This window comes from Mastigoproctus giganteus, chromosome 1, assembly GCF_048544385.1.
Source record: "Mastigoproctus giganteus isolate SK-2022 chromosome 1, ASM4854438v1, whole genome shotgun sequence".
NCBI classification, from domain to species: Eukaryota; Metazoa; Arthropoda; class Arachnida; order Uropygi; family Thelyphonidae; genus Mastigoproctus; species Mastigoproctus giganteus.
In genome coordinates, this window is record NC_143575.1 from 182084163 (window position 1) to 182106392 (window position 22230).

Genomic DNA, 22230 nt, shown 5'->3' on the forward strand with positions numbered 1-22230 from the left:
AATACTCGAAAGACTGCCAATCGTCCTTTTGGTATTCGTTTCCAAGAGCTACTCAAAGAACTTAATATCAAGGTAGACAAGGTTGCCCAAACATCAAAGCAACCCTTTCCACCCTGGCATGCTCGTGTTCCGGCATGCGACTTGTCGCTTAGAAACTGGGGAAAGTCGGACACGCCATCATGTGTCTACCTGCAGCTTCATTCAGCACACCGAACTGAATATTCTGACTTCGCGCCAGTCTACACAGACGGTTCGAAGTCGGAATCATATGTGGGATCTGCTGCTGTCTTTACAGACAGCACTATATCAGAGCAGATTCCCTCTGAATGCAGCATATTTACTGCAGAGCTGCACGCTGTAGAGTTAGCCTTGGATCATATTAGTAAATACCAATACCAACGGTTCATTTTGTATTCTGACTCTCTTAGCATAGCATGTTACAGGCTTTAATATCTGTGAGGTATAATCCTCATCCAGTTCTGTCTAGCATTCAGCAGAAGATTCACGTTCTCCATGAACGTGAATATGATATCCGCTTCTGCTGGATTCCCAGCCACATTGGGATTAGGGGAAATGACTTGGCTGACGCCGCAGCCAAATCAGCAGTTCCCAATAATAACCGCTGCATGTTAGTCCCCTATACAGACTACAGGCAAATAATACACGAGAAAATACAATCCCAATGGCAGGATTCGTGGAATAGACAGATTGCGAATAAATTATATCAAATAAAGCCTGTAATTGAACCGTGGCAGTCTAGTCTGCGCAGGAATCGTAAGGAGGAAGTTGTTCTTGCCCGGACCCGCATAGGACATAGTCATCTGACACATTCTTTTTTGCTGAGGGCTGATGACCCTCCTATGTGTGAGTCTTGTGGTACAGTTTTATCAATTAGACACATTTTAATCGAATGTTCAGATTTTAGCAATATCCGTCATACCGCTTTTAACCATCTGACTGAGCCATATACACTCAGTCAGATTTTATGTGACAATGACAACGTGTCTGCTGTTTTTAGCTTTTTAAAATCAATAAATATTTTTACTCTTATATAAAATTTTTACATTTTTCTTTTATATATTTGTTATATATTTTGACATAGTGACCTAACTAATTAGGTCACTGAAAGTTTAAAGAATTTTTTATAAATGACGTGGTCTTGGCGCATTATAGCCTTAGTAGCTGATGCGCCAATAAAACCAAAAAAACCAAACCAACTTCCTCCTCAAACCTGAACACTCCCAACGATACAGCAGTTTACAGTAAAGGGGAACACCTCAATGAAGCTCCACACACAGTCCATAGAACTACAATAACACCACAGCATCACAGATCATCCATCGAGGAAGTAACCACAATGAAATCCAGCAAGCTCATTGTGGTCGTCTAACCCTCCACTGGAGCCCAAATTTCTCCGATACAACCCTGCCTGAAAAGTGTAAACTGCCTCCTCAACAACTGCTCTGAATCACCTGTTAGTGGAAGAGGCATTTGGAGGATGTACCTTGAGGTTTCTTAGAAGCTGTAATGTTCACAGAGTAGATTCCCACCTATAATCAGAACTGTATCACTCATCCTGCGTCTACCATAATAATATTCTGTTCTAATGTAGCATGTCACGACCTTTTCAAGCCCGTTTTAACTTAAATCCTCCTCCAACTGCAACAAGATCCTCCTTCTGAGTAGGACTGCAAAATTTCGAAGTGTGTAAAAATCTTCTTTTGTACTAACCAGCAGTTATTCACATCCAGGAGAAGGGATTGGAGTTTAGGAGTTTCGTCGATTAATTGTTCCCCTCAAGTCACAATACTCAACACATTCATAGAAAAGATGGTTCCAATTTTCTGGGAATCCATAAGTATACAGAGTACGCTCGGTGATTCGAAATTTCTAAATTCCCTTAACTTTGAAAAAATAAAAAAAGGAACCGTGCCCAGTCAAAAAACAAGTTATATAGAGATTATGATAAATCTAAGTTGCTTGCTGTTTACCATTAGGATTTATCATTGGAAAAAAAGAATTCCAATGATAAATCCACTCCTTTCACGCAATTGCTCCAACGTTCTTGCCACCGTTTTACTAATTCTGTCCATAGACGCTTCCTTTCCTCTTTGTAACTCGCATCACAATCTATTTCAAGTGACAAACAGTTATATGGAATCCCCTTTCTTAGATGACAACTCATTGATAGAAACACCAAGTGTAAATCCAGTGGTAGACGACCTGTCAAAACTTATAATGCATCAATAGACACAGTTCGAGAGATCATACACATCTTCAATAGAATAGATAGCTGAATTGAAAAGAGCTTTCACACATTGAATTTCTGAAAAGCTGAGTTCAACCAGATATGTGATGCATATCTTACAATTTACAGAAAAATTCAGTCATAAAATAAGGCCAATGCTTTACTCCAATGCCTCATTCTTTCCTAGTAATTCAAGCAATCATGCCCACCAACTTTCGAATTTTGTCCGCAATGTTTGGGATGTGGATTATGCAGTGTATTTGCTTATCAATCATCACTCTCCCAGATATTTTACTTTTAACTAATTGAAAATTGTTCCCCCTGCACGATCCTTGGGTTCCTTGTCACTGATAAATGGCCCTTGGGTAATAAGATTTCACTCTTTGTTTTTGAAACTTGAGTTTGTGCAAATCGCAGCTCTGATAAAACACAATTAGAACAACGCTCTTCCAACTGTGATCGAGAGTCACTCTTCACTAGCATAATCAGGTAGTCCACGTATGCTACCTTATTTACAATGATGTAGTTGCGTTTCAGCCAGGCATTTAGAACTAGGTTCTCACATGATAGGCCCAAATACGGATCCTTGTGGACATCTCCTATGAACAATACTGGTAACTGACCCAGAAGCAGACTTAGCAATGACTTTCGGGTTCTTGCAGTAATCCTTGATTATGGAATAAATCTGAGGGAGCATCTAGCCTCGCATAACACCATTTTGTATCAAACGCCCCGCAAAATCAAAGAAGATACTTAATTGCTCTTGCGATTGCTGCATTGAGTCACTAGCTGCCCAAGTGCAGCATCCCCTCCCTTGCCTTGAGTGAAACCGTATTGTGCACCTGACAGAACCTCCAACAGAGTTTTTCGGTGTTTTCAAAGAATTCCAATGGGACCCACCACCCTTAGAGGGTAATATCTTTGAAATGAATCTGATTTTGTATCCAGCTTATTATGCATTACTACTCTAATGAACTTGATGATTCCTTCTTCCCTTGGAAGAGTTGCATTAATACCCATAGTCTGAGTCATCGATATTTAGTTTTTCACTCTTTTATTGTCTCTCATCCTATGTTTAATGTGGTAAAATCTGTGTTGTGAACAATTAAGCTTTTACATATTATTTATTACAAAATATAGTGACTTTTATTGCCTTTTGAGTTGAATAAATTAATACTCTTTTAAAGGAATATAATGGAATATACCTGGAAGTTTTGAGACTGTCTAAATAAAAAATCCTCTCAGAGATTCATTTCATCTTATAGTTTTACTCTTGTATAACCCACCATAAAATTTCGGGACGATATCATAAATAAAACAGAAACCTTTGGTTGAATATGTACGATATTCGCAATTTTAATTCGATTCTTTCAGCTAAGACCAACTGAACTCGACAGTGATTCCTATTAATTTTGCACATCTCTGACTGTTTACTTTTCTTACTTCATCTATTATTGGTAAGATGACAAGGGAGCTTTAATCAGAGGAGGGTGTGGTGCACATCACTGGTTCTGTGCTTTAATAATTAAAATAAAAATTTCAGTTTTCAATTTGTAAGCTGCTAGGATTTCAATTATCAATTTTGGTATTCGAAGTCCACCGCTGTACAAACACTACATTCTAAAATTTGTGCTTCCTATCCCTAAATACAGGTTTTGATGTTTAGGGGAAAGGGTTTCAAAGGGTTTCAAACCTACATTAATCACATATATGTGATTAATGTAGGTTTGTGTGTGTTCTGTTCTGGCCTCCTGACTAACCAGAAGCATCATTCACCTGGAGAGATGATTCTCGGTACTCGTCCACACCTTCCCCGTGGTGTGGACGAGTACTATCCCAGTCGGAGGTGGCAGTTTTCTTTCTTTCCTTCCTAAAATATCCAATGAATCATTTAAAATACTTCCAAAACGTTAGACGAATTCGCTGATCAAGTCAATCATCAAAATATAAATTGTCTTCAGCTTGTTTGAGTACATGGTTAAATTGACTATTTTGTCTAAACAAAACGCAATGAAATGAGATTATTATAAAGTGACATATTTGCTTAAAATCTGTTTATTTTGGAATTGCAGTGCAGAATGAACTCAGGAGAATTGGACTGTGAAAGAATGCGTATGCAAATAATGAACATAAGGAGGCCATTTTGAGTACGAATTATGTTATCAACTTATGTCTAATTTTATTGAATTCTTGATGATATTGAACTGGGCCTTCTTCAAGGGAAAGTAAGCGTCTATGTAATTTCTCATTTGATTGGGTGTCGCCTGAAGAAGACCAGTACAATAAATGCTTTACGTAATCACGTAAGAAGAATTCGATGGGTTTAAGATCCATTCACGTGCACTGGATATCATCTCTCATGTTTCAGAAGACGTCATTGAAAAGAATGGGCTATGTGTTCTCCAAGAATTGTGCATCCTGATTAGTATATAATTTATTCTATGGAAGTTTGTCCGAAGAATTAAATTGGACGTTCTTGGCGACTACTCGTAAACGTTGTTTCTCCTGAGTCTCACCGGCCCACAGCATTTTGATGGTTTTCAGCCAAGGACTATGTCGTTGTCTTGGTGCATGCACTGATAACGGCGATAGGGGTGAAAGCTCCGTAAGAATCTTCCAGTGACAACAAGAAAATGCACGTTTCCATGACCTCTTCCTAACAAGATGGTCAAATAGCATTGTGTCAGTATCAATACCATGAGAACCAAAAACACTCTGGCTGAAAATATTCTTTTATTTTCCGTTTGTTAATGCCGAATGGAAGTTGATAAGCTCTTTCAAAAGTCGTATATCAACCCATAATTCAATAATAGGCATTCAAAATTCAAAATCCTGTGAAGGGAACATCGCCGAATGGACTGTGAAGAGCATAATTTGTTCTGAAATGGAGTTAGAGTTTGAAAAAGAGTCCGGTTTGTAGGTATGTGATAAAAGATTATTATTGAGGGCGTGGATATTGGAAATGATGAACAGCAATTGCAGCTTCTCTCTTAACCATAGGCTGAATGTTTTAGTATCGGACAGATACTTCAAATCCATCCTTTAAGTACGAATGGATTGGTAGTACCTGTAGTCTTTATGAAGGAATGGAAACAATGAAAAAGACGTTTTTTTTTAGGTTAAATTGACACACTAAAACAATACTTTATCTGCCACGAAATACGCACCGATATTAAGAAACAGTTCTTCAAAGAAGTGAAGAGTCTGGTGGCTAACTTACTAGCTATTTTAGAAATTGTTTCAATGACGTGGCGTTTAAGCAATGCTACTGAAAGGGAAGGATGTTGCTTAAGCGGTTTAATTTATTTCACATGATTTCATTGCCTCTTCAAGAACAAGTGTTTATACCAACACAGGCTGGCTTTCTGACTAATTTTACGAGGACCGTTCATTAAAGAACGATCATAATTATTTTCATAACACACCTTTATTAATTATCCATATTTTGGTGGTCTTTTTAAAAGTAGTTCCCTGTTTAATGAAATGCACTTACTCCAAAGTTTCTGTTGTTCTTCGAAAACATGGTGGAAGCCATTTTTTTTTTACATGCGTGCGAGAATTGCCTCCTACAACGTCTTTTGACGACTGGAAATGTTCTCCTCACAGCTCTTTCTTTAACTTTGGAAATATAAAAAAAATCGCAGGGTGGATGATTAACACATTTGCGTGCTTTCTGTAATCTTCTCTGACGATTACAGAAGCAGTAGTTGGAGCTCCAGGACTGCCGAATTTTGTGGCTGAATCACGTCCATCTTTAAACGATCTGCGAGCTGTGCTAGATGGAAGCGTATTCGCCATAAGCCTCAACATTTCATAGGCTTCAGCTGATGTTTACTTCAGATGGAAACAGAATTTGGCAGCAGCATACCGTTCCTCGCGTGTCACGTTCACACGAGTCATCTGAGCAATTGCTGTATGATCCAGTTTGGCTTGGTCTTAAATTCCACAGCTCAGGTAGACATAGCAAGCAGTACGGTTGTTCATGAAAAATTGATCATTCTTTATTGAACAGCGTGTACTGGAACTTCATATTTAGACATACAAGATGGCCACGTTAGCTGGTGTAGGGTTTTCACTTCCAAGATATTTCAAACGATGTTCATGGGCAGCAAAAGGTTGTGGATTCCTATATTAGAGTATGCCATTTGCGATTTAACAGTTTTAAAGACTTGGATCGCATCACTCCAAAGATGGTTATTTTTAAGGAGACGAGTCCCGTAACGTCTTCCCAGAAAATTCAAGCTCTACTGAAATAAATTAATGTTTAGACCAATAAATAGTATCTATTATCAGCCTAAATTATTGGTGAAGATACTGGGCGTTGTTTTGTTTAGTGGAGCATTTCAAATTCAAATATAAATCGAATTTTACAAATCTCACAAAGAAAAAAAGAGGGATGGGGATTAAAAGGGAAATGAATAAATTATTGACAAATGCAGTGGGAATTTTATTTGCTTACTGCTAATTATGTCATAATACAACTGTACACACGGGCCACAAGTTCAGCATTCGATAAGAGATTCTCGTCTGAAATATTTTAAGGTTACAAAACGATTCTCTGAATGCACCGAAAATACAGTTCGTGTTTAAAAACTCCAGTGCAAATGAAAGACAAAAGTATCGACTATAAAGAATTAGTACAGAAGGGGGTGGCGCCCTCTTTTGACACTCTAACGAACTGCATTACACTAAAACACCGGCGGTTTCTTCATTATGGAACGATTCACTAATTTATAATGAAGTCGTCACCTCTTCGATTACGTCAACGCTGCATGCGGGTTTTGACGGTTGTTTCATCGACGATCGAAACAGAGGCGAATCATTCGGACAGCCCTGATCGATGCTGCCCTCTAGCGGCACCGTCATGCACCGCCTGCAGTTCGGACACTGCTCCAGTTTCGGAGCGGCGAACATCATCGCCGTCTTACGGATGGGTATCCTGCCGCTGTCGCCCGTGATCTCCTCGGTTTTGTTGAGGTTATTTTCGTATTCGCTCAGCATCAGGAACTTCTCCTCCTTGTTGCACGAGGTGATGCAGTCGTCGACGAAGTCTTCGAGAAAGTTATCCATCATCACCTCCTCCGATATGCACGTCAGCTCCTGACGGCGGAGGTCGGCGTAGTTTCCGAAGGTCAGACTCCGCTGCTGCTGAAGATGCGCCAGAGATGTGTGGCGGTCGAAGAAAGACTCCTGGAGGGACGACCTGCGGCTGAAGTTGCGGTCGGGGCACGAGTCGGAGCATCGCCTCTCGTCGGAGATCATGTCGCTCTTTTTCCGTTGCAGGTTCCACTTGTGGACGTCGATCAAGAAGAGGGTCATGGTGCCCAGGAAGGTGAACGCTGATGAGAGGTAGAATCCCGTCTTGTCTCCGTAGAGTTCGTTGATGTAACCTGCGGGGGAAAGAACAGTTCTGATTATGAAATGTAATGGGTTGAATACACCAAAGTTTAAAACAATTGTCATCAATAATATTAATGATGGGTAATTTGTTTATTTTGCTGAATGAAAACCTGATGGTATCAGGATAAAACCTCCAACTCCCTCACGGAGACCGACTAACTTGGCCACTACTTAAAGTCCGCTTAGAATTTCCTGAAGTCACGTGACTGTAATTGGGTACAGAAATTTTTATACTGGACATAATGCAATTGAAGTAGCCACCATGCTGACACGGAGGGCTGTATAGGTGAGTAATAGGACAGTAATGAGTCCTGATGCTGCAGAAGTCTTCTATCTGTCCGTTCTACCAATTCATTAAACTCTGTTGAAGGATCGCAGATTTTAAAAACATTTTGACAAATAGAGTTAAGGAGTAAAGTTGATGGCCGGCTGTTTCGTATTAAGATGGTATTACAAGAATCGCAGAAATTGGGAAAACTTTCAGCTTTTATTTTTCTACAATACCTCCCAGATTGATTGATTGTCCACAGAGAACGATCACCCAGACCAAACCCATCTTCGAAGTTTGCCCTAATATATTTGAAATGAAACTGCTACTCAATAGTTTTTGAGTTTAAGGCTTGATGCCGCGATTATTAATAAAAATATTGCGAATGCATAATTTGCGTGTCTCAATTCTTGATTTAATCTTGATGGTTGTTGGAAAATTCCGTTAAAATAATAAAAAAAAAAACTGTTTCAAATTTAGAAATATCTAATCTGTAATAATTTTCGAATAATGAAAGGATTCTTACCAGTGACGGGAATCCCTATGAGGTTTGGAATAGCCTGAGACCATTGTACGTAACCCCAGGCCTTGGCAAAATTCCTTGCTCTTACTTTTTCAAAGGTAAACATCCTCAACGAGTACTGATACCCTCCGTAGAAAATGCCGTAGATCCAGATAAACAACAGGTAGCCGTGGTATTCTTCGAGAGTGGTGAACGCGAGCAGAGAGGTGCTGATCATAAAGGATGCTGCCTGACACAGATACTGACGCGCGATCAAACACTGAACGCTGTTTTTAACGACAATAAAACCGAAACAGCCACTCCCAACCAAGTAGGCGAGTCCTAGGAACACCTGGAGGAGCAACAAGGAGTTGTAATCTAGTCCTTCTTTCCTGCCTTGGTAGATCTGTTGGGGGTAAAAAAGAAATTCAGTATTAGAACTGTTGAGGGATAGATATTGTTTTCAAAAATAGTTTTTAAATAGGGCTTTAAAAGTTTTTAGTTTTTAAAAAGAAATCAAAGATAAAACTTTCGTCTCTGGAATAAATTGTTTCTAAAGCTGAAGATTCGCCTTATTTTATTGACTTTACCCATCTTTGAAAAGATAATCCGATCTTTCTGAATATAGACAGGAGTTTGTATAAACAAAATATACATTTGTGTTTCCAAAGTAAACATCCAGCGTGTGATAGAATTCTTCCAAAGAAAGGACGAACCAAAATATTAAAAACACTCCACGATGTCGGGATAGCTAACGGTTGTGAAAATATTATGCCGTTTTTTTAAAACTTGGTAGGAATCAATTTCGGGCTATTGTTTTCATTCAATTTGGAGTTATTTTTCATGTTGGGGGTTGGATGGAAGAGAATGTTATTGAGAATGGGAACTGCTGACAAAGGCGTACAAACAGGATGACAGTTTGGATGACGTTGAAGTGAAAATTATCCCCGCTGACAGCAATGTCAACCGCGACGGAGGGGAGCATGATGTGCGTGGAGAACATGAGAAGATAAATAGTAATTCTCTGGCTTTGTTTACACGCTGGACTTATTGAATACGAAGAAAATCATATCTTTGTCACAGTAAAGACATTTGGTTTTGAAAAGACATCGTGGGATTATTGATTTTAAGAAGATAATTTCAATACCGCCAGTGATCTAAGGAGTGACAATTAGCAGTTGCCAATCTTCAAAGACTTATTCCGATCCAGACAGACCAAAGAAAGAGGAAAGTTTTATTGTGAGTTCTTTGGTCATCCGTACAATTTGTTGCGATTCGAGTAGATCACGTGAAGGGTCCCATAAACCTTTACGAAAGCAGAGGTCTGTTGAAGCGAGAGTCGGGGTTTGAGAGTAGCTAATCAGATGGAGTGAAACGCTTTCGTTGAGCGAGTAAAAAAAAAGGAACGGAGACACATCACAATAGCGAACACGGAGTTCATTTCCTGACAGTGCGAGAGTGTGAGGGGGCAGAGGGGGCCGGATTACGAGCTCCATTTGGGCGAAAGGTTGAAAGAATACTTTCAAACAAATACCAGTCGTCTTTGAGTCGGTAAGATTTTGTTCTCATCTTGCAATCGGTGGAGACAATGTCGACGTCCCTGTAACGAAGTTCAGAAAGGTCGTAAACGTTCTGTTTGTTTGTTTGTTTGTTTGTTATTTGGTTTTTAGGAGCATTAGCAACTAAGGCCATATTGCTCCGGGAATATGCGGTAGTCATTCCCTGACCTTTCCGCATCCTCCGTATTTGGTGGTGACGGGCTCGAACCCCGGTCTAATCAAGAAGCGTGTGCTACGCACTGCTGCTCCTTCCCACCTGGCTACGGAGGCGCCCGTAAACGTTCTGAATTATGTAATTTCTGAAAGAGGAGTCCAATCAAATGAGTTTTGTTTTTAGCGTTGAGTAATTACTTTAAAGTGCTCATGTCCTTTTGTTTACGACTGTTGATGTATCATTTAACTAAACCAGATTTGCTTTCTCTTTGGAATATGAAATATATTACTAAAGGCGTTGGTCTATCCCCATATGATGTCATCATAGTCCAATCAAGGTATTAACCATCGAATCCTTGTTCTTTAAGATTTAACATTGATAATAATAATCCTATCCATGGCGCCATTCCTCCAGATGTGTTCCTTCATGACATTACGAAGGTTATAGCAATCTCCCGACAATTGCTGATTGTGGATTGTCTTGCACAAGATGGACTGGATGCTTTCCACAAAATAACCAGTCCCATGGCACAGGAAATTTCCAGTTATGTGGAAGATAGTGTTACGATGCCAAAACAGTAACTTTTTTTTTGCGAAGAAATAACCCTGAGATGACCTTAGACAGGTCTTCGTTATGTATTTTCTGTTTCCTGAAATTATCTTTATACCCTGCTTACCACACTGGGGTCAACGTTTAACTAACATCCAAGCTGGATTTGTCCACTTTACTCTTACAAATGCATGCCATCTCAGAGAATTGCCTAATTAGAGCAGCCCTGACATTTATATTTATTTAGGATGACTGCAAAAAGTAAATCTCTGTTTTTCTTTCTCGTACTTCATCTAATGTTGCATTGCGTAAAGTTTTGTTTCAAGCTTGGTGAAACATGGACTTTCACACATGCTTCCGACGATGGTAGAATCTCTGGGTTGGGTGTGTTAAGTCCTAGGGCGAGTATTTATACGACGCAATGTTAGGTAAAGTAAAGGAATATTTGTTTTTGAGTATATTTTTAATATTAAAATTCGTGAAAGAGAGAATGTTACGTATTTTTCATATAATATACACCGTTCGACAAAATTACCAGAACAAAATGTTTTTTATGAATACAGTATTTTATTGTGAACAGTGTCACCGAAGGCGAATATTTGGTATAACGTGTTCAATAGAAATCGATTTACCACTTTACAGAAACGCAAATTATTCATGCTTATAAAAAACACGGGTTGTCACTGAATCACTTCATTCATCCCGTTTTTTGGCTTGCTCAGTGGGATAGCCACATCTCTAGTATTCAGGGTAGCAGGTCATCGTCTTTTTTTAGACGATTCCTTGAGATGGCAGGTCTGTTGGACAACTTTAAGCCGGGCAGTTGCGGCACGTTGGATTAATGTGTCACGCAGTTTCGGCACTATGGAAGCAGTTTCAGGAGAGAGGAACCATTACAAGAAGAGCTGGCCAGAGTGGCCCTAAGGCTATGTAAACCAGAAGAGCCCGCTATCTGGCTCTAACAGCAAGACAGAACGCAACGATGCCCTGCGACGCCCAAGGTCATCAACTGTCTCTTGAGGTTGCTGCGGCCACACAGTCCGGTTGGAAACGCGGCCACTTTTCCAACCGGACTGTACGCAAGGAAGTCAGTGGTTTGTATCCCGGGAACCCCAAACCACCTTACAGCTTGTCGAAACTGATGCCATGAACATGTGACTTGTAGCCCTGCAAATGGCGTACAGTTATATTCTCTGATGAGTCCCGTTTTAGTCTACGTTATTTCATCTGGAGTCAACGAGGAACGTGGTACCATCCCTCCAACATTAGAGAAAGGGACACTTGCGGTGTAGGCGGTGTTCTCGTGTGGCGGAATACTGATCAACGGCCGCACCCCTCTTCATGTTTTTTATAGGGTTATCGTAACTCGCGGAGGTACCGAGAACAGATTCTTGATCCCTGGGTGCGGTTGGCTCAGATTTTCCTTTCATGCATAACAACAACACCTGCACCTAGAGCTCATGTGGTGGGGGAATATCTTGAAACTGGCAATGTCCAACGGCTGCCGTGGTCAGCACGATCAACAGACTTAAATCGGATAGAACATGTGTGGGACGCCATTGGGCATCGCATTGCACGCCGACAGTCTGATCTGGTGGAAGAATTGTATTTGTTGTTACAGAACCTTAATAGACACCCGTATATTGAGTATGGTTCACCTTTGTCAGGCCGTTGGAAAGGATCATACGCCGTACTGATGTCATGTGACCATATTTTCGATCATCTTGTATCGACTTCTGCAATGTAACCTTTTTGGTAATTCTTATACAACACCTAAAAATGCCCTTATACCTACCCGAAGTTTCTCGCTGTCCCGTTATTTCACCGTTATTCTATGGTACCCTACCATACCAAATTTTGTCCTGCTTCATCGCAAATTGCACGAGGTACACCACGTTTTCTACGTGTTCTGTTAATTTTGTCGAGCGGTGTATTTGCTTGCAGTTCAAGTATAGTCCGATGTCTTGTAATCTGCATGGCTGTCACTCAATGGACATAACAATTATTGAAATCACTACAACGGAAAATTCAATTAAGTTTCTTTTGTATTAAATTCGTAATCAATACTCGCACAATGAATCACCTGAAAATAAATCGGAGAAGAAACTGAAGGTACAAAAAAAGAAACGTTTCTACAGTGTCTAGTGATTTAAGAAAGCTCTAATGGACTAAGTCAAGCACCGGTTGGAGGTGTGGCAATCGCAAAGGAACTTAATTCGTTGGCGATCATTCAAAAACGTGTTTAGTTTTAATTTTAGTAAACAAAGCAGAAATGATATCTTGTAATCAAGCGCTATTTCTCCCAGCACGATATTCTTCTACAGCCGGCCCTCTTGACACTTCACTCCATATCAACAACACCATCCTGCTCGTGATAAAAGTGGAGACACGTGATCATTAAGCTCCTACTCTTAACAATCCATCTTCCAGCAGAATGATCACTTTGTTAAAAAGTTTTCGATTTTTTATTCCTCATCGGTGTGGTCACGAAGTTTTAAATTTTTAAATAGGTGAAGTCAGTATTAGAAACAGAAGGCTTTCATCGTTACCAACACATCAATCACCTTTAAAGAGAGTCATAATATAAATAGGAAAAAGTTAACCAACACGCTGTAAATCTGCTACATTTGTTTGCCAACTTTTTAACAACTGTAATCTTTTGTAAACGTTGCTTCATTCTTCTATCGATCAGTGAATGTTTTAACTCCTTTTAGAATTAAAAAAACAAAACTAAACTATTCATCCACGTGCGGACAAAAAAGATTAACGTTTAATTTGTAGCTATTTTTTGAATTATCTTTGTGTATATAGTAGATGGCCAATTTATTAGGATCGATGAGGATGTGAGCGTCAAGGCAACGGACCAAAAGACAAAGATAGTTATTCTTGTCGGGATGGTGGTATTTAAATATTCCAAGAATGAGAAAATGAAGACCTTCCCATCATGCATTTCGTTTAATAAGCAATGGACTAATTAATCGTTTGCTTACTAGAGCGAAATGAATGATGGGAAGTATGCGCACTCGTATTAACTCGGACGTGTTGATTTTTAATGACTGCGAGGCTTTTAATCTCCGCTGACTGCTTTTCACTTTAATTTCGATTTTTTTTTTTTTTAGCTGATGATTAATAAATAATCAACATTTAAAAAAAAGTCACGAGACAGGCCAGCAGGATTTTGCACGCGCTGGCAGACGCAAATGGCAACAATACATCTACAACAATGCATTCGGTGATCACGTGCCTCTGCATTAAATTATCTCACTCGATTTCAGATTATTGTGGACAGCATCGGTCTAATAAAGCGGGGGTTATCGCGCACGAGAGAGACGATTAATTAAGAAGAAACGCTGCTCTGTCCGTCCCCGCTTCCTCTGATATGACCTCCCGCTTTTAATCGTCCCCTTCGAAACGTGACCATTACGAACGTTAATGAAGTTATGAAAACCACTCCGGGACATCGGTAATAAACGACCGAATGCTTCCGAGGGGTCACAGATTGCAGCCGTCAGTCCGACTGGCAGGTGTGAAGCTTAATTAAGGAGCGATGTGGTACTCGCACACGTGCGGGTCCTCTTCCCGACTGGAGGAATTATCCGAGAAGAGGATGGACCGTAAACATTTGGGTTACGAGGCTTTACGAGAACGGGTCAGCGATGTCGTACGAGGTTAAATTAACTCCTTCGCTTTTCTCCATCCCTTTTACAATTAAGTGCGCGAGTGCTGCGAATACAAAATTTGTTTTCTCTCACCTTTAACCTTTGACCCGGAATCTTGCGATCAAAGAACTTTCAATTAAAATCCATTACGCATAATTGTGACAGTGTCATGAAATGAAAAAAAGGGGGGGGGGGATAACTTACCAGTAACATCAAGGGGGTGTTGATACCAAACGCTGCAAGAGCTGTCCCTGCCACGAGTATCTGTACAGTCCGGGACTTGAGAACACCAAAATCGAAAAACGGCGGCTTTTCTGTGGAGGTGTTTTTATCCTTGGCCTTTGAACGCTTCTGTAAGCTCTTAATGTGTAAAATGGCTCGCCTCTGGGGGTGGTACAGAGACGCTGGTCGGTAGAAGATACCAAGGACGAAGGTGAGGAACACGAGGCCTGTGACCGTCTGCAAACCAATTCTCCAACCGAGGCTTCTGCAAATAAAGAAGGCAATGCGATGGTTAATCCTTAATGGCTTGATTTAGTAAACTCAACTGAATTCAATACGTCGATTGGGTCCTAGTTATAGATACATTTAAGGAGTTCAAACTACCAAATGACACTCCAATGATGCTTCGTATTGAAATAATCTTCAGTAAAAATTGAATCGTACGATGTTACTGTTAATATAGTTTCGGGGGCTGTTTGAAAAGTAAGGTAACAGAGTTTTTTTGTGAAAAAACAAATGAAGGCTCATTAGTGCAGTTATATCTCTGTTAAAATGAGAGGGTATTTCCTTTAAATCACAAGGCATTTTCTGCTAAGTTTATTTTGGGAAAAAAAATGCGCATCCACGTCCCTTCCCTAGTTTAAGGGGTAGAAGGGACAAATCCTACAGTTATATTACAATTTATTTAACAATCTATTACACATTTTCAGAGCTGTTCTGGAATATGTTTGTTCACGACATTGGCTTTGAGTTTTGCATCTACAAAGATACATCATTCGAAAAGTCTGGACATTATAAACACAACAATAACAATTGAAGAGTAGTATTCGCATAATAATCTTTGACTAAGTTGAGGAATTTTGGTATCAGAGCTTATCTGCTCAATAGACGCAGCCCTTAATCAGTGAGGAGGAAAACCTAACCGTTAACCCTCGCAAAACTGGCTACACCAATCCACAGTACAGTACATTAGTGCCATAATTTTGGTTGTCAGCTGACAAACTCTGCCATCTACAAAAGTGAGGTTACTTTAGATTTTATACACTTTATTGATGTTATGAAAAGATTCGAACTGAATAACACTAAACACGATTTACGAGCACGAGGATTCCAAGATGGATGAAAGCAGAGCTGGTCAAATTAATTAGAGCGAAGAAAAGTATTAAAGGTTATAATGGGTGGGCTGACAAAGGTTGAGTGATAGTCTTTACTCCTTCTCAGAAATAGTTTTCATGAAATATTCTCCACGAGAATTGTAGATGTAACATAATTCAAATACTAGCTCTTCGCGTTGCGAAATTTTCGCAATTGGTAGCAGAGTTTTTTTCTAGCTGTCCTAAAGAAATGTAGTCCATGTTTTTTGTGGTCCTCAATCCTGGATGCATTTGCAGGAGCACAAAAGAGTGTCTTTCTTTGCGGCAAGGTACGTTCAACACCACCAGTCAGAGTAGCGTGGCAGCGGCCACGTGGCCATCTTATTTCTCCTCCTGACTGTGACATACTTCTAAATCTTTAAATAACGATAAAATGATGAGCTCGCGTGTGCAACGTGGGGATATAGTGAGCAGTGCAATGGAATCCTAACGATCGGTTCTTTCTTTTAAGGTAGGCAGCGCTAGTAGAGAAAATTGGCCCGTTTTGTAAAATAAAACAATTCGGAATTTTTATATTTTCCCACGTTCCTGCACACCTACGAAGAAATAGGAGATTTCAATTTGAGACCAGATCGGTTAGGCCTATCGTATGCAAGGGCTGCAGTTCACTGAACCCTTTGCGAAAATTTCCCACTTGCTAGCAGAGTTTCTGCAGCTGTCCTATTATTATTTTTTTCGAAACAAAGGACACGATTGTGCAAATTGTTAATAAGAAAAAAATGTTTTATCAACTTAGACAACTGTTTGTTTAACAGTTAACATCTTTCTGTGGCTCCATCTATGGAGTGAATGTTGAACTATTCTCGTTTGTACTACACAACTGGCCGTTTCAAGAAAACGGCTAATATATAGATAATTACGGTGACTATCGATCAGCTATAGATAAAATAGCAAAGAACCAATCAAGACAAATGAATTTAAATTTGATTAAAATGCATTAATTCTTTTACTCTCAGGTTATGTAATTAAAACAACTATAATAATAAACATCCACCATCTTTTCATATAGGGTTATTCTAACATATGTTTGAATCAAGAATAAACTAGTTAAACATTTTCTGGGAGGAGTAAGGAACTACCCTCTCCCGGGCGGGGGTAGCTCCCGTAGGAGAAACTTGAAAGTTCAATCCCCCTTAAACGGGGCATTGAAATTTCAAGAAACGCGAAGTGTAGTGGTCTGTAACCTCATATGTGTTCTGCGGTCGATTTTAGGTCTGTGAGGGGAAACCGGAGTACCCGGAGGAAACCTCACTCCACGGCCTGAGATCGACTAACTCAGCGCCGAGTGGAAGAAGGTAGGAAAACTTCCTAAATACCTTCTGCTGGATTCGAACCCAGACCCTTCCACTCGGCGAACAAGCACGCTACAAATGTGCTACCGTGGACCGCATGAACAGCGCGCGCAAGTCAAGTTATATACTCGACAGTTTCCTCGTAATAGTGGGATCGTTATAGGTAAGGGAATCATTCATCTTGACATGCTGCAAGCAATTTAAAATTGCGAAACTCAAATATCATTAATTTAAAATGTATTAATTCTTTTACTTTTAGATTATGTAATTATCAAAATTTATAATAAACACTGAAAATGTCAAACTTCTTGAATACACGGAATCTTCTCATCATATTCGATTATATCTTTTTTTTATTAGTGTGCGTATCACGAACTGTAATCTATTTCAAGAAAACGGGTTTATAATTATGTAATTGTTGATTTGTTTGGTTCTCCTAAAACTTTTCGGAGTGGCAAATGATGCAAGGAGGCAGGCTTACACTCATGATCCAAAATATTATGACTCTGTCCAAAAGAATTAGGCCCCTTTTGGCGTGGCATGACTCCACGAGAACGCAGAAGGCGTTCTCAGCTGGACAGAAGGACGTTCCGAAGTCGTAACCTGGCGAATGCTGTGTTCCACAAATCTTCGATGGGGGAAGTTGGCGGCCAGGGGAGCACACAAAATGCTTGGACATGATCCTAAACAATGCGGAGGTAGAATCTGGACGTGAGGGAGTCCATGATGACCTCCATCAACCTGTGCAATACCACCACTTTGCTTATTGGAGGCTTCAAGTGGTGAAACCCATATTTGGTCTACAGAGCAAAGTTTCCAGCATCCCCTCCTTCCCCATCTCTTGGGGAGATCTTGATATCTTTCGTGTTTGGGGTTTTCATTAAAAAAAATAAATAATGAAAGTTGGGAAAATTTGTGGAAATCCTAATAGGTTTTGAACAATAAGATATGGGTATAATTTAGAAACACTGGATGAGTATGAAACAATTTACAAATTTTTATTTTAAATATATGCATGATATTCTACAAGAAAAGAAAATTTATTTCCTTAATTTTATATAGAATATTTTTAAGACGTCATTAACTTGATTAAAGAATTGTGATCTGAAGGAGGCCGATTTTATCAATAGAATGCCTACGATAAGTGATAAAAGAAAATGCCCCCAGAAGCATCTAAAATGTCTGCTCTATACCACATGCTCCTCCACAGCATTACGATCACGTTCAAGTGATTGGCAAGCAATCAGCCAGCCTTGTAAGATGAGAAGCCAGCGGGTAGGCGGACTGATAATGAAGCTCTCCCTTGTCATTTTCGAGTGGTTTGTTCTGGAGAAGAGAGTAGCGATGTCTTTGAAAGGCAAACTGTTTTCTGATGTTCAAATTCTTTCCAAAACCATTACAAGGATAAATGTTTGAGAGCACTGTGTTTGCTTTGTAGATGGCTTCCACTTGGGGGTTCTCTGTGAAACGGTAGATGTCTGCGGTGGTATTTGAATCAATAAAGAACTCTGTCTTGTTCTTTAAAGCATAATTTATAAAACACTTCTCCGAGACAAGGTTAAGGATAGTTACCCCATACATGGTTGATCGAAACTGAGTAGTATTGCACTTAAAACGAACTGTAACTGATAGGTTAAGATTCGGTTTCGGATTAATACAATAATTATTGAAGAGCTTGATAGAGAAGAAGTGTCAATATTCAGGAGAGGGGAATTATTTATTGGTGAAAAAGGAAAATCTTATATCTGTACCTACGTGATGTCATTTTAAAATTATTTGGGCTTGGTCCGTTGTTGTCCAGGGGGGGTTACAGTTAGTTCCCGAGAGAATTAATACGTTCTGTTCTTTTATAATGAAATGCAATTAGCTAAAAGTAACGACCGGACACCCTGGAAGTCGTGACCAATTAATGCAATCAACCTGTACTGTGGTAACTGTAATTTCTGATTAGATTGCATCACGACTTGGACTTTGCTGTGCTTAAATACAAGGCAGGAACGAGGAAAAATAAAAATTATTGATGGCTTCGTCACACGCATATGCATACATGAAAGGTGGTTCCTGAAACGCGCTAATTATAACCAGTAATTAAATTATAATCTGACGAGATCCATGACTTCGACTATTGCATAAAGCACGAACGTGTCTGAATAATCGATTACTCAATCCAGTCTACAGGATACACAACGCTCTTCTAATTCTGGCGCTTGAAATAATAAAGGAGAACACGATATCCAGCGGGTTTCATGTCATCTTTGTACAACCCTCGTTTTGACTGGCCTTTAACGGTTCGCTCGTTATTATGGATGCTTATACAATGGTGTCAAATTGCGTTGGTCATTAGCTGAGTGGAACTGGGCGTTTTATTACCTACAGGCGCCTTTGTCTTACGTATCACGTGCTTTTAACTAAAACTGTTTCCCCTATTTGAAATATTAAAAGCTAAAAAACATGTACTGTTCCCAAACAGAATCTTAAGATACGTTTAAAGTATTTTCCTCTGTCATCCAAATGCTGCAACTGGTCCAAGAATGTCAGTCAATGTCTTAAACTCGGCCCAAAAATTGAGATGGAGGTTGTAGTATCCCGCCCACTGATGGAGAAATGCTTCGGGAGATTTTAAGCTTAATTACAGTTTGTAATAAAGTGCAGAGTTGCAGGAGGATAATGCATGTATTCATGCACCGAAGTGAAACGATAGGGTGTGGTATCCACAAGCTGGGACGTTGAAATTCCTTATTTTAGTTCGTAACTCATACTTGACTTAATGGATTTCACGAGGGGACTGATAGTCGGAAACAAAAATTATATTCTGCGAAATCAGGATTATTTGATCACGTCTTCGTGGATAATTTGTAAAGGATCAACACGTTATGCGATTAGTTTTTTTGGGTATGAAATTCGATGCTAAATAAACGTAAAAATTCCTGAATTACTCTGGATTTATTAAGCTATCCTTTGAACAAAATAATAAACAGAAGATTACAACTTACCACACAATAAATTCTTATTGTGTGGTGAGCAATTATCGGAAAAATCCTAAAGCTTTCCCTCCCGGGAGAGTAGTTGTAAATACGTACCTGATACTTTGGGTGGTGATAAGAGGCATCACAGACATTCCTATTCCAGTTCCTGCCAAAACAATAATTTCGACCAACTCCCGCTTCTTCTTGAAGTACTGGCCCACCATGATGAACGAAGTATCGCGAGTCAGTCCAACACCGCAGCCAACGAACACCCCGTAGCTTAAGTAGAGCTGGTGGAACTGAGACGCGAATGATGTGAAAAGGCACCCTAATGCTGTGACAAGACCTCCTAGGACGGCTAAAAGACGAGTGCTCCTTCTTCGACATATTGACACGATGACTGGCGAGAGGAACAAGGCGGCAGTAGTGGAGAGAGCACCGAGACATACTACAAAGAGAAAAACAAAAAGAATTGGAAAAGTGTCTTCAAGTGGAACGTTGGTCCATCCAATCATCACTTGTATCCGGATTTTTTAAATAATAAAATATTTCGAAATTTGACTACCAGGGGATAAGCGATTCTTCGATGTAAAGATAAAGCACTTTAATTAAAACTTTATTACAAGAATGGCGATAGTTGCATCTTTCTATCAAAGACAGAAAATTGTCTGAAAGTGTTCTTGTTCTAGAAGAACCGTATTAAATATTGTAATGTGTTTAGAAGAGGGCTACTGTTGTCCATCAGCATCAGAAGAAGCAATGAGGTAAAATCGATCAAATTCATTGAGATTCCTAGTGCTCACATCTCGCGTGACTGGTATTTCCTGGAGCATGGCACATGAAGGTAGGCCTCAACCTGCTTCCCCGTAAAATCAAATATTTGAATCAATTGGAGCTTCAAGATTGTCAAAGCCGTCGTGATTCCAATGATAATTCGGGATTTTGCGCAACAGGAGGATTCAGAATGGTTATTTAACATCCTATGGACGGGCTAGGCGCACTTTCTCCTTGATGGACCTATGGTAGGCACAAATGGCTGAACGAGTATACAAATCCCTCGTGTTCATGTTGAGGAATCATTCCATAGCTATTATTTGCCTCCTTTTTCTTTGAAAAGGAAAGGGACCAATAACGTGTAATTTTGTTACACATCCGATGGCACACGATGTCTTAGGCCTATTGGGAATCAAAATTATCCAGATTGATGAACATGATTTACATGGAAGGATAATTTTTTGTAGGATGGGGACTACACCCCATATTGACAAAAATGCCAAACAGCTGATTCGAGTAAGGTTTGTAGAACGGCGTATTATCATTCACCATCTTCCACATCCTCCAACCTAACTCCAACAGGCGTTTGATCATGGGGCAATCTATCGGAGGTAGTGATCATTCCATCAAAACTTTTGAAGGTAACGGCCGAGAACACGATTCCTGATTAGAAAATAATGGTGGACACTTGGAGATTGGGCTATATTTTTAAATTAATCACTCAGGGAGTCTCCTGGTGGTCAAAGTTCGAAAAATAATTTTTATTGTTTAAAAATTCTACCTATAATGCAGAAGCCATTTTTAAAAGTAGGATATGACTTTATAACCACCCTGTATAAATTAATATAATCAAACTTAGACGCAAAACTTTGATGACGTAATAATGAGCTAAAAGTACAAATTCTCAGGTGAATATCTAAACATTACTGTATGCGTTTTCTTAAGTGTTCCTCAGCTGATCTTAAGAAAAATGTACGCCTCGATAATAAGGGTTAAGCTCGCATTGGCCATCGTATTAATATAATGATTATCTTATGGACAGGTAAGACTAATGTTCTGTCATCTCCCAAGGGAAGATAATCACTCATTAAGACATCAGCAGCCGAAGGGGGGAGATGGAACAGTCCTACCCCGTAGTGGGAATTTGAATGAAGTCGTGGTCATTACGTCAGAATCATTATTATCGAGAATCATGATCAGTGCACAATGAGTAATTGTGTGCGCGGCCTAGGGCTTGGTGCACCGCAGATGGTGGACTTCTTGAATTCTTCGTGCCTCATCCATTTAATAGTGTCAGTAGCTTAATGCACCCCGCTAGTACGGGTCATGCTGACTGCGAGAGAGAGATATCTTAATAATGGGGTGTTCTTGGAAACTTCATGAGATTTCCTATAAGAAATTTTTCTTAGTTCTTCCTTCGCTATCGCAATTAAGAAGAAACGCTTCCTTTGTTGTCCGTGTTTTATCACCATCGTAAATTCAG

At 39.7% G+C, this 22230-nt stretch overlaps 1 protein-coding gene across 1 annotated transcript in view; it reads right to left on the reverse strand.

Annotated features, from left to right (window-relative positions):
- Positions 1 to 6749: 6749 nt before the first annotated feature.
- The window catches only part of LOC150091349 (monocarboxylate transporter 10-like), a 51452-nt gene continuing 35971 nt past the window's right edge, over positions 6750 to 22230 (reverse strand). Inside the window, exons 2-5 of the mRNA XM_090383342.1 lie at positions 20088 to 20421; positions 14544 to 14826; positions 8443 to 8824; positions 6750 to 7638 (exon numbers count right to left, since the gene is read on the reverse strand). Of these exons, the coding sequence (XP_090239468.1) occupies positions 6980 to 7638; positions 8443 to 8824; positions 14544 to 14826; positions 20088 to 20421 (1658 nt within the window). The 3' untranslated portion in view covers positions 6750 to 6979. The remainder of the gene's footprint in view (positions 7639 to 8442; positions 8825 to 14543; positions 14827 to 20087; positions 20422 to 22230) is intronic.